At 31.1% G+C, this 13,231-nt stretch overlaps 4 protein-coding genes across 5 annotated transcripts; 2 read left to right on the top strand and 2 right to left on the bottom strand.

Moving 5' to 3' along the window:
• The first annotated feature begins 254 nt into the window (after positions 1 to 254).
• Positions 255 to 1,389, top strand: LOC122521994 (piggyBac transposable element-derived protein 4-like). Its single transcript, XM_043642755.1, has 3 exons — positions 255 to 400; positions 482 to 1,083; positions 1,319 to 1,389. The coding sequence occupies exons 1-3, from the start codon at positions 255 to 257 to the stop codon at positions 1,387 to 1,389; spliced, it is 819 nt and encodes a 272-aa protein (XP_043498690.1).
• Positions 1,390 to 4,031: 2,642 nt separating this feature from the next.
• On the bottom strand, positions 4,032 to 8,966 carry LOC122521852 (SET and MYND domain-containing protein 4-like). The gene is given in 16 exon segments (XM_043642557.1): positions 4,032 to 5,339; positions 5,450 to 5,616; positions 5,705 to 5,999; positions 6,193 to 6,266; positions 6,269 to 6,304; positions 6,391 to 6,402; positions 6,405 to 6,463; positions 6,553 to 6,796; positions 6,799 to 6,846; positions 6,849 to 6,882; positions 6,969 to 7,042; positions 7,045 to 7,217; positions 7,302 to 7,632; positions 7,720 to 7,903; positions 8,014 to 8,245; positions 8,487 to 8,966. Coding segments are annotated over 16 exon segments (2,229 nt in total). The 5' UTR covers positions 8,609 to 8,966; the 3' UTR covers positions 4,032 to 5,195.
• A 185-nt stretch (positions 8,967 to 9,151) lies between these two features.
• LOC122521849 (guanine nucleotide-binding protein-like 1) lies at positions 9,152 to 11,934 on the top strand. 2 transcript variants are annotated; one of them, XM_043642554.1, is made up of 5 exons: positions 9,152 to 9,787; positions 9,877 to 10,193; positions 10,311 to 10,947; positions 11,042 to 11,470; positions 11,567 to 11,934. In XM_043642554.1, exons 1-5 carry the CDS (start codon positions 9,694 to 9,696, stop codon positions 11,893 to 11,895), a joined length of 1,806 nt encoding a protein of 601 aa, XP_043498489.1. In that variant the 5' UTR covers positions 9,152 to 9,693; the 3' UTR covers positions 11,896 to 11,934. The 2 variants fall into 2 exon arrangements, with proteins under 2 accessions (XP_043498489.1, XP_043498490.1); XM_043642555.1 differs by having other exon boundaries at positions 9,696 to 9,787; positions 9,905 to 10,193.
• Positions 11,935 to 12,381: 447 nt separating this feature from the next.
• Positions 12,382 to 13,231, bottom strand: LOC122521850 (otoferlin-like). The gene is made up of 2 exons (XM_043642556.1): positions 13,107 to 13,231; positions 12,382 to 13,008 (listed from the first exon to the last, which is right to left on the bottom strand). Exons 1-2 carry the CDS (start codon positions 13,187 to 13,189, stop codon positions 12,828 to 12,830), a joined length of 264 nt encoding a protein of 87 aa, XP_043498491.1. The 5' UTR covers positions 13,190 to 13,231; the 3' UTR covers positions 12,382 to 12,827.

Here is a 13,231-nt window from a genome sequence, read left to right as displayed (position 1 = left end):
CCTTTCCCGTACTTTAACAAGTCTGACTCGTGACGAGATACTTGGACCAAACATGAATATCGCGAGTCTGACTTGCGACCAGATACTTGCACCAAACGTAAACATAACAAGCCGAGCTCGCGGACTAATTTTTTGCCCGTTACGGTCGTGACTGAATATTTGTTTCCATCGATACCTCATGACAGTTAGTCACGATTCTTATCGTTGCTGTTACTAAGCAATTCAATTATTAAAATTTAAGAAACCCCTTCAAAATGCAAGATACAAAAGTGTTAAATGAAGGCAGTGATAACGAATCTTCTGATAGTGACGCAATTATGCCAGTCGCGAAGCGTATAAGGCGAATGATTGTAGATGAGAGTAGTGAAGAGGAAAATACGACACAACAATCATGGATTTGGCAAAAAGTAAAAAACGCACCAATAGTTTGAAAGTATTCTGAACATCATTGAATAAAAGCGTCTGTATTAAATAATTTAAGCGACAATCCAAGAATACTAGACCTATTCTTTATTACATTTGATAACAAGTTTTGGGGAATCCTGGTTACGGAATCTAATCGCTTCGCAGATCAGACAATACACGACAAGCTTAAAAAACGATATGTGGACGACACTTGGTATCCTGTCACTTTAGACGAAATCAAGGCCTATTATGCACTATGTATTTTGATGGGTCAAGTAAAAAAATCAAATATTCAACTTTATTGGACTACAAGAGCTGTATTAGAAACGCCAATATTTAGACAAACGATGCCTTTTAAGAGATTTCGGCAAATTTCGAAATTTTTACATTTCTCCGATAATGAAACTGATGATAGTAAAGACCGACTTCGCAAGATAAGACCTGTCATTAATTTTTGGAATCAAAAATTTAAAGAAATTTACACACCCAATGAATATGTTAGCATAGATGAATCTTTGATGAAATATAAAGGGCATTTAACGTACAAACAATTCAATCCGTCAAAAAGAGCTCGGTTTGGAATAAAAATTTACAAATTGTGCGAGGCAAGTACCGGTTTCTGTCATGGATTTAAAATATATACCGGCCAGGACAGAACTGTTTACAAGCATCAGTCTGGTCTGTTTAGCGCGCGTCGATGCCTACTGCTTGGGCCCGAGTTTCGTCGAGCTAAATGGCACGGGAAGGAGTTAAAACTATAATTAAACTAATAATTAAAACTAATATTCCGTCATTTGTCGGAACACCTAAAGAATTTATCGCAACGAAAAATTCTGACCGTATTCACAAAAGATAAAAATACCTGAGAAAAGGTTTTACAAAAGATATAGGATATTTACTTAATTTACAACAGGTACCTTACCCTCGACAGACCTTCAAAGATTATCGATATTTATCTTTTTGGTATCCTATCTCGATTCCTAGAACTTGAAGAGTAGTATATTTTAGTCAGCTACCCTCACTTCAAGGTCGTACCGGTGGCCTTGGTGGGAAAAACTTATAAGTAGCGGGGGAAGACCGCAACACCTCAGTTGATTCAGTTGCTTCAGTTTTTCCATACTCGTTAGACGGAATCATATTCAGTTGATCCGCACATAATTCAATTTATTACACAAGTTCAGCTAATTAGTATAAATCAGAGGTTACTGCTAGTAAGAAACAACAAGATTAGGGCAGATAGTGATACAGGGTCCAAGCACCACGCTGATCTGCTGTAGAACGAGTATTAAAATATATCTTCAATTCATCACATTTGAAGTGTATTCTTTCTGGATCCAACTTCTATCCTTTTTCAAGCAGAGTGAGAAAGCGTGTGCACGAGAGCGTGCACAGTACAGAAGTGAGAACCAGCACGACCGTACACAACCTCACAACTACTATTTATTATTGAAAGAGCATTAAAATACTTTTGATATTAGCGATAGTAAATTTTATTATTAAAGAAATTTCTTTTAAATATAGATATTATAAAAAAATAAGTATCGATGAAATGTTTTGATAATAAAATTTGGAAAATATTTAAAGTAGATATTAATCGATTTTGTCTATAGATGACTCAATTATTGTTGAAATTTACAATAGACAATACTACTATCTTATACTTCAATTCCATGGAACGGCAGAGATATATTAATTGGTAGAAAAAAGAGAAATAGAAATAAACAAAATCCAAGAAAAAGAATGAAACATTGTAATTATACAATGTAAATAAGTCTATTCTCGAGTCGAAAGAAAGAAAATGTAATTATTACAAATCCCGACGTATTACTGATTGAAACACAAACTTTTATTACGAAGGAAATTTCTTTTTTTACTTGTATCTATATTTCTTTTTTTTTTTTTTACGTTGCTGTAACATAGTCGTTATTATTTCAACGAGTAATCTTCATTTTCTTTCTTTTCCACGATCGTACTTCTTACTTTCATTTCTTTTTCATTATCACCAAGATAACAGATCTTCATGATGCGTTCATTGATATGAATGTAACAAGATCAAAAGAGAAGAAAATCGATGGAAACGTGTACGTGAATGCGTTTCGATATACGAAAATTAGAATAAACGATATCATTTATATTCGCGATCGATAGAACGAGAAAATCGAAATAGTCGGTTGTTCTACGGATACCATAAATTTACATGATAAACTAAATAACATATACGAAGATAATTTCCATACGCATTTAACTTTTATCGAGACGTATGTAGCTTTTTTTAAAATGCACAAGAAAAGCGCCTTTAAACTCTAAGGTTACTGTGGGCGCCTATAAGCACTTAGAAATTTTGCGCTTTTAACAATAACAATGAGCATTAAATTTTTAATATCTATAGTAGCAATTCAGTCCACAATACTAAGAAATAAATAATATTGTTTTTAACGTAATGAAATTGAGTTTTTTGAGATTATCGAAATATGTTATCACAAACAAATAAATTCCTTCTAATCGAAATTTCACTGATATACAGGTTAAGTTGAAAAGTTTCGAGCCCTCTTATTTTCTACAAATTTTTTTTCAAACGAATTTGACTCGACTAAATTAATTGGTTTCTACCAATTCGAAACACCTTGTATACAATACAACGCTATTGTTTCGCATAAAAATTATCCTCGAAGTTTTCTAAAATAAATATAGCAAAGAATAGTCTGGTTTGTTGTAAAGAGACAAAATTTAAAACAAAAGAAAGAAAGAAAAAGAAGACAAAAAAATGGGGGGGGAATCATTTTGTATAGGTAAGCCGAAAGGTATTATTATTCCTTTCAATTTATACTCGAGGCGTTGGAGTCCATTTGCAAATGGAGCCACCACCTCTCCTGTGACCGGAGGATACGCATTTGTTAATGTATTTTTAATAAAGCTGCACTGTATGCATCTACTATTCGTTACTTTCGTGGCAAATTAAAATCGTCGTTCGTTCCTCGAGTCGACGAAAAGTACTTACTCTACCTCTATATCTCTCTCTTTCTCATTTACATCACGAACTTTTATTCCTGATTAGATCTAATAAAAAAAAAGAAAGAAAAAAAAAGGGAAAGCAAAAGTACGAGAAGACATATTTTTATTTATAAAAAATAGGGGAATGAACGCACATAAGGATATCGTAAATTAGACCCAGTAGGTAATATTTTTTTTAGCATGACGTACACCTGCTCTATGGTTTCCGAATAAAAAAGAATATAAAGTAAACTATACATGTTGACTATAAATTTTACAAACGTAACATCGTATAATTCGCGAGAATTATAATAATTCCTATTTTCGTATGATAAATATTATTTTGTCAAATTTAAATATCTTCTGGTTTAATTTCTCTTATTTTTTTGTTTTTTTTTTGTAATAGAATGAGACAAAATTTACATATTAAAGCACATGTTGCACATGTAAAATGAGATATACGTGTTTATAAATGTATATGTGTGCGCAAGTCGAATATGATTTATATATATACATAAAAAAACAAGTTAAATCAGTAAGTATAGTTTTGATATAATAAATATAAGAAAGATGGGCGAACACACGTTTTCAAAAATTTTGATTATGTTAGAAAATCATTTGATGCACGATTCATATTTTCTACATAATTTTATTTATTCCGATTAATTAAAAGTATCATCACATCGTAAAACCGTGTTAATCGAAGCGATATCACAAATAAAAGTACATACTAAGTATCGTCGTTTAAAATAATACTTTTCCGTTAGGTGCTATAGAAGCATTGAAAAATGAAATGATATTTGTTCTTCTTTGCTTCCGATATACAATATATTTAAGTTCAACTTCGTTTAAAGTTATGTATATTTCCATTGTTTTCAGTCCTTTCAAATAGTTTCGTATTCTCGTTAATTAGAGTTTATAGACAATTTTTTATTATTATATATGTATATACGTTAATGTATATTAATAATTAAACTTAGAATGATAAAAGTCGTTTACTTAACTATAACTTCGTCTTCAATTGCCGTTAAGTATACGGTGCGTCGAAAAATGTATAATCAAAAAAGATTCGTATTTTAAATCTACGAGCAATCTACATTACGTTAACTACTAAATGTGTTTCTACTTAAAAAAAAAATAAAAAAACAAATCCTATATATACGAATCTTATATTATATATATATATACTGGATCTTTCACCTAACTAGACCACTTTAAATATATCGATTATTTCGTACGAGAGAAAAAAATGTCGGAGGGAAAAAATATTCTGTTCGAAGGAGCAAATACGGTAATGGGCAAAATTTTTTTTGAGATTTCAAGGTCATCGTTTCTTTTTTTTTTAAATAGGACTGCATATTTTCACTACAACAGTCTGACAGCTTATAAAAAAATGAATCCAACGAGATGCAATATGTTAACCTTCAAGTGATTTTTACCGAGAAAATAGCGAAATGTCTGTCAGTAACTACAGTACGCGCTCGGGAGACGGTAAATGGAGGAACAAATGCAAATTAATGTGTAAAACATTTATACAAGCAAAAAATCTTCTCTTAAGAGACAACATTTCACAATTTTCTCGGAAAAAAATTACCTTGAGAAAAATATTCGACCCATCACCTTCGAACAAATATTTTTTCCTTCTATCGTACGAAATAAGCGATATATTTAAGGTGGTCTAGTTAGGTGAAAGACCCTATATATATATAAATGTATATAGAAACTTTACAATACGTAAACTTGCCAGTTTGTATTCGTTCTCGTTATTAAACATAGTACATTATCAATAATAATACGGACTAAATGTTAAAATCTTTCAGCAAAACCGATAAAATCTTTTGTTTTGCACTTATTTCACCGCAGGCGCTATTCCACGGTCCATAATTGAAATTCAATATTTCCTCTGCGTGCGACAAGTATCGTCGTGTCTTTTTAGGATGTTTCTGTAGAGTAAAAAAATATTTTTTCCTTCGTTTTTTCTTTCTTCTAAGTGATTGAAAAATGTGTGTGTGTGTGAGATAATAAATTACGTTTTTATAAAAATAATCTTAACTTACTTATACCACTTTGTCATTGTATTGGGTTCTTCTTGAAGATATCTTATACATATATCTGTGAGTTTATTTAATTCATTGGCAAGTTCTATGCTACAAGAACCATATCTTTCACTTATGGCAGCAATGCTATGTTCTAAGTATGATATAGAATCTAACCATCGACCTATCGTCATAATAAATTCATTACAATATTATTTTCATTCAAATATATTGATTAATTCTAAAAAGAAAAAACTTGTACAGATACTAACCCATAATGGCATATACTTTCCCTATAAGATCCAACGTAGCAGTAATATCTTCGTGGTATTTATATAATACAGTTCTCCTAATACTTAAACATTGTTTCAATTTATCCAGAGCTTCCTCTTCTCTCTCCATTTCTATATAATCTTGTGCATCTTCGAAAAGTTTCTGGGCATGTCTTAATTCAATGTCATAATTTAAAGTAGGTGTTGCACCACAATCCAAGCAGTGCATATAATAATTATGAACAGTAAACAAAGCTCCACTACATTCTGGACATTTTATAGCATTGAATCTTTCCTAAAAATATTAACGTTTATTATATACGATATCGCAAATTCATAGTGTCTCTGGGTCTACTGGTCAAACTACGGAAGTATATACTACAAGTTAATATAAAACAAAATATTATGCTCCTGCAGCTTTGCCAGTAAACCTCGAGACATCTTGTATACAGCTAACTCTAATTTATAACATAATACAAATTTTTTACCATAAAATATTGAAGTTCTGGTATGGTGCAAGGTTCACATTTGCAAGTAAAGCAATACTGACTTTTAAGGCTAATTGTCTATAATTTCTTGATATTTGTCTAAAATGTGCACCTATCAAAACAGATTTAAAGCGAATTATGTTATTAATTTAATTTTCATCATTTCAAAATATGCTATTTAATTAACACTTTCTTTACCATAACAGGTATAATTTCTTCTCCTGCTCCTATATCTTTTATAGCCTTAACAATCATATATTGGTCCATGAAACTAAAAAGTCATAATACGAATAAAAAAACTTCATTATCGATCCTATTTCTTACGATTTGTTGAAAAGATAAATATTAAGATATTTTTACCTGCTTATTACATTTGGATCACAAGAATGATTCATCATACTCGCAGAAGAATATACCGCTTTTGCAAAACGATTTTCTCGTTCTGTTAGAACCTTATCTTTATCCGACACAATTACGTCTAATTTTGTAATTGTATGACCATTAGAGACAAGTTGCAAAATGTGTCTCAAAAGTAAGCTGCCTACGTATAAATGCCTATCACTTTCTACAGAAGGGTCACAGGGAAAATTATAACTCTCGTCAGAAATTTGGATATCAGACATTCCGTAAGATCGTTTTGTTCAAAAAAATCAGATATTTTATAAGATAAAGCGTAAGCATAGTCGCAGTCTGAATATAAATGAATTGTTATTTAAAAAGGAAGAAAACAAGTCTATATTAATTGATGTTTCAAAGCAATTCAGTAATTAACTTACAATTCCAAAAGCAATGAGATCTTTTAATGGTAACTTTTCATAATTTGTTATCAACTTTTGAACCTCGTTAAATTGTTTCTATCAGTTGTAGCTGAGCACATTAAAAACATCTTTAAACCTAAACGTGCAATTCCATTATGATTCCAAAGTCCCATTTGACTACCTAGACATTCCCAGCGATGATATAGCGCAAAATCGTCGTTCCAACATTTCATACTACAGTATAAGGTATCTAAACACATTGTACACCTAAAAGATATTATTTTTACCCATTAAAAAATACCTGTATATTCGTAGTGTAAGTGCATAAAAAAGAAAAAAAACAATACTTACGGAACAGGAACATCTTCATAAGGACGACAACAATTTTCACAAAAACCGCTCACTCCAGCATAATCCACAAGTACAAAAGCAAATGGTTTTTCAACAAAAAGTATTTGACCTTTTTTTATATCTCTATTAGCTACAACGTATCTTCCTTTCTCCGATGAATATTTTCTATCTACGGCTATCGATGCAGAAGGAAAATCAGGATTTTCTCCAAATGCAAGTTCAGGCAATGATTGCGTTTCATTGTTATCTTTGTTATCTTCGGTATCTTCTACATCATTATGTATACATGATACAAGAGATGCCAAGTGTGCGATTTGTTTTTCTATATCTTCTGTATATCGATAAAACAAAAACCTTGTTTTAATACACAATATAAAATGAACAAACAAAAACTTATATAATTGTAATAATTAACAACCTTTTTTCACATCTGGTAGGTCGGTGCATTTAGCCATTAATTCACGTACACGAACAAGAGCTTCCTTAGCTTTAGTCGGTTTTCCTAATTTTAAATAAGACTGTACTGCTCTTAGATACAACTTATGTCTCAATTTTTCTGGATATTCTAACTTAATAGCAAGTTCAATATTTTTAATACAGTCCTTGACAAAATTGAAAAGAAATGTTATATTTAAAAACATGATAATTTAATATAACTCGATGATATTAATATTAAATATTCTTGCATTTATTTTCTTCGCATTCTACTTACTTCATATTTTCCGAGATGATATAAAGCAGCAGATCTATTTGCAATAGCTAACGGTAAGACTTCGCTGTCTGCTGGAGCATATAATGCAACTTTTGTATAAGATTGAATACTTGAAATATAATGTTTTGCTTGAAACTCTTTGTTTCCAGCATCCTTGAACACCTTGGCTTTTTCCAAGGATTTAAAATCTCTGTTATCGTATTTTTGTTCCAACCACAAGGATATGAACTCCCTAAAATAAATAGGAAAAAAAATAAATTTGCCTTTTTAATAAATGCATGTATCAAATGTTTAAAATTAAACTAAACAAAGAAAAGTATCACGAACCAAATAAGAGAGAGCATATGAAAAAATACGTGGATAGTAATAACCAATAATCCAGCAAACGGAGTTAAAAGGCAATCTCTCTTATTATTCTAATGCTGTCTCGTGCATCCATTGTTAAGCCGAAAGGAAATTTTATTGAAACGTACCTTACTTCTTGATCGGCCAATAAATAAGTCATCAATTTAATTTCGCGTTTTTCGTTATGCGCGATAAAACGCGTGATCCTTAGTTTACGATTAAGTGGCTCCAATAAATGTTGCCACTCCATATTTTTAAAAGGCCGAATAATCCAATACTGCGATTTAGCGAATTTCAAATAAACAAAAATATATTTAAATTTAAAGGTTATGTTATGTCACAGCACGAAACGGATTGAGATCGCTAATATTGATCAACAACATTGCCGTTCCGAGAGATCTCTCTCTCACCTCTAATACTTATTGTAATATTTAATATATTATTATGTAATGTATTAAAATTTCTTGCAATATTTTTTGAACGTAACGACAATACAAGAATGTTTCACAGATCAAATAGTTGCTTTGTGAGCGTACGTATATTCGCGAATTATTCAGATTTTACTCTTCGTTGTTGGCTCACTGACTGAAAAAGTATTGACAATATTTGATAGTTAATTCCTAAAACTGTCACTCTGAAGTAAGCTTTGCAATGAGGATATGTTGAAGGAGTAACTTCTAGGGACATTATGCTTTTGAAGAAATATACCAAGCTGGCAGCACTAGTTCCCCTTTCATCGCGAAGTCAAACAGCGCTGAGCACGGTTAGTGATTGGATGGGTGAACCGCTTTTAAGAGTACCATGTGCCGTTGACGCCAATACTCAGCCTAATTAACATCCTAGAGCTGGTCCAAAGCCCAAATAAAAAGGAAAAAGAGTTCGAGGGTAAGGTTAGCAACCTACCCTCGGTAAAAACAATAAACCGCTCCTAGAAATAGCAATAAAAAAAGATATTATAACATGACAAAAAGTTCTAATAAAAAGAGGAAGAAGAAATAATATTAATATAGAACGTATGAATCTATGTAACTAGAATAATATTAATCTAAGGTCGTGTCGAAATCAACACTCTGCTATTCAATACGCATGCGCTATTTCTAAAGTAGGGATAATAACAGAAGTTCAGCCAATTGCGCTCTGCAATCCAATGCGCATGTGATTTTTCTAGAGTAGGAGTAATAACAAAAGTTTCAACCAATTGGTAGAAGGTGCATAGGCGTATATAAGCCTGGTGCATGTTTCAGACGCAGTCAGTTCTCGTATTTTGTTAGAAGTTAACGTTGTTCGAACGTTGGATTTAATTTAATGTAAAACTTTTCAAGTAAATAAACAAACATGCCACAAGGAAGAAGAAAAGTACCATTTAGTGGTAAAGCTAAAAAGCAGCAGATGCAAGCTAAGAAACAACGACAAAATAATTATTTAATAGGTATGTTAATCGGTAAAAATATCTTCATCATAATCGTTTCAAATTAGATGTCACACTGTAAGTACAAATTTTATCTGAACGCATTCTAGCTTCTGATAATCCATACGAAAATTTAAGAGAGGGTAAAAAGAAGACTGAAATAGAGCATACAAATATTAGAAGACAGAGAAACAATAAGACGGATGAATTCGAACAAACATATGATTCCAGTAAGAAAAAATTAGAAACATTGCGAAAGAATGAAGAAGAAGGTAGATCTACCATTGATATGATTTCTCTCAAACAACAAGAACTTCGGACCATTTCGGATTACTTTCCATCTGATATAGACATGCCCAAAAGACCATTTTGGAATTATGTTATGCAAAAATCCGAAGTGGAAAGTAGAGAAGAACAATATTTTAATGTAAGTACTCAATTCTTATGGTAGTGTAGTAGTTGGATTAGTATTAGTACTAGTCATAGTAAACATTCTGATATAAAGTCTTAATATTTGATTAAACGATAACTTGTCTTTATTTAGGATTATAAACGATCTTTAAGAGAGGACGTCAGCTATTATGAAATAAATTTAGAATTTTGGAGACAATTATGGAGAGTTACAGAAATGGCAGATATATTATTGGTCATTGTCGATATTAGATTTGCTCCTTTGATGTTTCCACCTTATTTATACAAATATATAAAAGAAGAACTTGGAAAAGACATGATTTTAATTCTCAACAAAATTGATTTGGCACCTCCTGCTTTGACATTAGCTTGGAGAAATTATTTTTCTAAACTTTATCCTGAATTACATATAATAATGTTCACGTCGTTTCCAAACAATAAATTGAAAAACAATACAAAAGACCAAGGCACCAAGAAACTCTGTAAAAGAGAAAGATTAAAGATGGCATCGGAAAAAGCGTTACAGCTATTGAAAGAATGCAAAACTATTGTTGGAGATAACGTTGATTTGGGTTCTTGGAATGCTAAAATTGAAGAAGAGATGCATTTGGAAATGGATATGGAAGATATAGACAGAAAGAATGATATTGTCATTGAAAAACAAGATTTTAGTTATGTAAAACATGAAAAATATAAAAATGGTATATTGACTATTGGTTGCATTGGTACACCAAATGTTGGAAAATCATCTTTAATAAATTCATTAATAGGTAAGTAATACGCACATAAGAGTTATGAATAATTATATTCTTACTACTAGATGCAACTTTTCAGTTAAAACTAATTTCTATGTTTACATTACAGGTAAAAAAGTGGTAAGCGTGTCTCGTACGCCTGGCCATACAAAACATTTTCAAACAATCTTTTTAACCAAAACGGTTTGTCTTTGTGACTGTCCCGGTTTAGTATTTCCATCGTTGATTCCTAGACCGCTTCAAATTTTAATGGGATTATATCCAATCGCTCAAGTCAGAGATCCATATAGGAGTATCAAATTCATAGCGGAACGAATAGATTTACCTAAAATATTAAATATAAAACATCAATCAGATTCTCTCTCGGATACCTGGTCTGCCATGGACATATGCGATGGCTGGGCTGCTAAAAAAGATTATTACACAGCTAAAGCAGCGAGATTAGACACTTATAGAGCTGCGAATTCAATTTTACGGATGTCATTAGAGGGAAGACTTCGTGTTTACATATATCCTACAAATTGGTCTACCATCAAAGGTATTATTACTATTATTATTTTTATCATTATTATTTATCGTAATATTGCAATGAAATATTATTTAATATTAATCATCGAATATCTATGTTATTTAGAATACTACGAGAACCAGCATATTTTAAATGGGACAACGAGGAAGATGAAAAAAATGAACCTTCAGGAATTTAAAGCACAAGACCGTGCTACTAGTTCCAGCATAAGATATTCTTTTTCTGATGACGAAGAAGAGGAAGAGGAAGATGAAGACGAAGACGAAGAGGTAGATGTAGAGGAAGACGAAGAGGATGAACAAAGTGAAAGGTCAAAAGAAGGAACAAGCGAAGAGGAAAGTAAGGAGGAGGAACAAGAGGAAGACAATTCTTCGGAATTATTCAACATAGAATACGCTAATAATAAGTTCGACGTTTTACCTGTAGACATGTAAATTTAAATGATAGAAATAAACAAATCCGTGTAAATTAAATACAGAATACTTTATAAAATATTTCAAATTAATTATTTTCTTTTCTATTTAATATTCAACACAAATACACATACACAATTATTTGCGCATTTATAATTATTAATACTAACTTTCTACCGCGATATCTAAAGAAAAAGTAATTATTCTTGATCGAAATATAATATCGATAGTATATAAATAATTATTGTACCAAATTGCTCTAACATATCTTTACATTATTATAAAGAATCCCTTTTAAAACGACATAGATTGAATATTTACATCGGATAAATTTTTGTTATTAACGATTCATATACTTGAACTAATCCTTCTATACATACGAATGATACTTACGTTTAATGATACTGTAACGAAAAGGGTAAATCACGAATACACTCATTAATAATCATTGGTCCGCTAAATGAAAGATTTAAGATAAATGATTTAATTAGTACCCATTTTTAAATATTTTTTCCTAAATTGTGCTTTTATTTTCAATAAAATATTTAAGTGCGTTTATCAATCGATTATTATCAATCTTGCCTGCTAGTTCATACGTAGGCCTAATAAAATTTTTTGTTCACGTTTAATTTCAATAATGTAATTAGACGTGGATGTCAACTTTTCCGAAAAATATTTTAAACTACTAATGACTAGCCTAATCTTTCGTACATAGTTCACTATATATGTACATATACGCTGATATTATATATTTAGAAACAATGTACTCTGCAACGTGAATTTTTTTGTATCGATATGTGCTTATGGTATTTTATATGCCTATAAGAAATGAAAAAATATTCTAAATTTATAGTAAATTATTATTTTCTTTTTTTTTCTTCTAATATCAGCAGCTTCGTCGTACCACATCATTTGTGCATTATTTCAATTGGCACTTATTTTGTTATTTCTTTTTAATCTCCTAAAATCTTCTTCTCCAAATAACCGGGAATAGCATAGAAAAATAGGGGTATGAGTAATATCAAATCTATCATTATCATAACTTTTAAAATAGCCCATTTATAATTGTACCAAACGATATATTTGATTGATTTTAACGGATTCAGGAACCAGATGAACGAAGCATCCAGTCGACTGTAAAACAAAAAAACGAAACAATAAAAAGCAAAGAATTCAAAACGTAATACAAGGACGATATTTTAATCTAATATTATATGAAGGAAATTACTAACTTGGGTTTATCCAAAGGGTCAGGTTCATTGCGACCAAAACCAGCAGGATTCTTTTCCGCTTCCTGTTTCTTCTTCTTCTTCATTCTTTAGTTTAGGCAAGTTGCCTGTTTCGTAACGACGTTTTT

The sequence above is a fragment of the Polistes fuscatus genome, unplaced genomic scaffold, assembly GCF_010416935.1.
Source record: "Polistes fuscatus isolate 324 unplaced genomic scaffold, CU_Pfus_HIC Scaffold5, whole genome shotgun sequence".
Lineage (NCBI taxonomy): Eukaryota > Metazoa > Arthropoda > Insecta > Hymenoptera > Vespidae > Polistes > Polistes fuscatus.
This window is presented reverse-complemented; position numbering and strand designations above follow the sequence as displayed.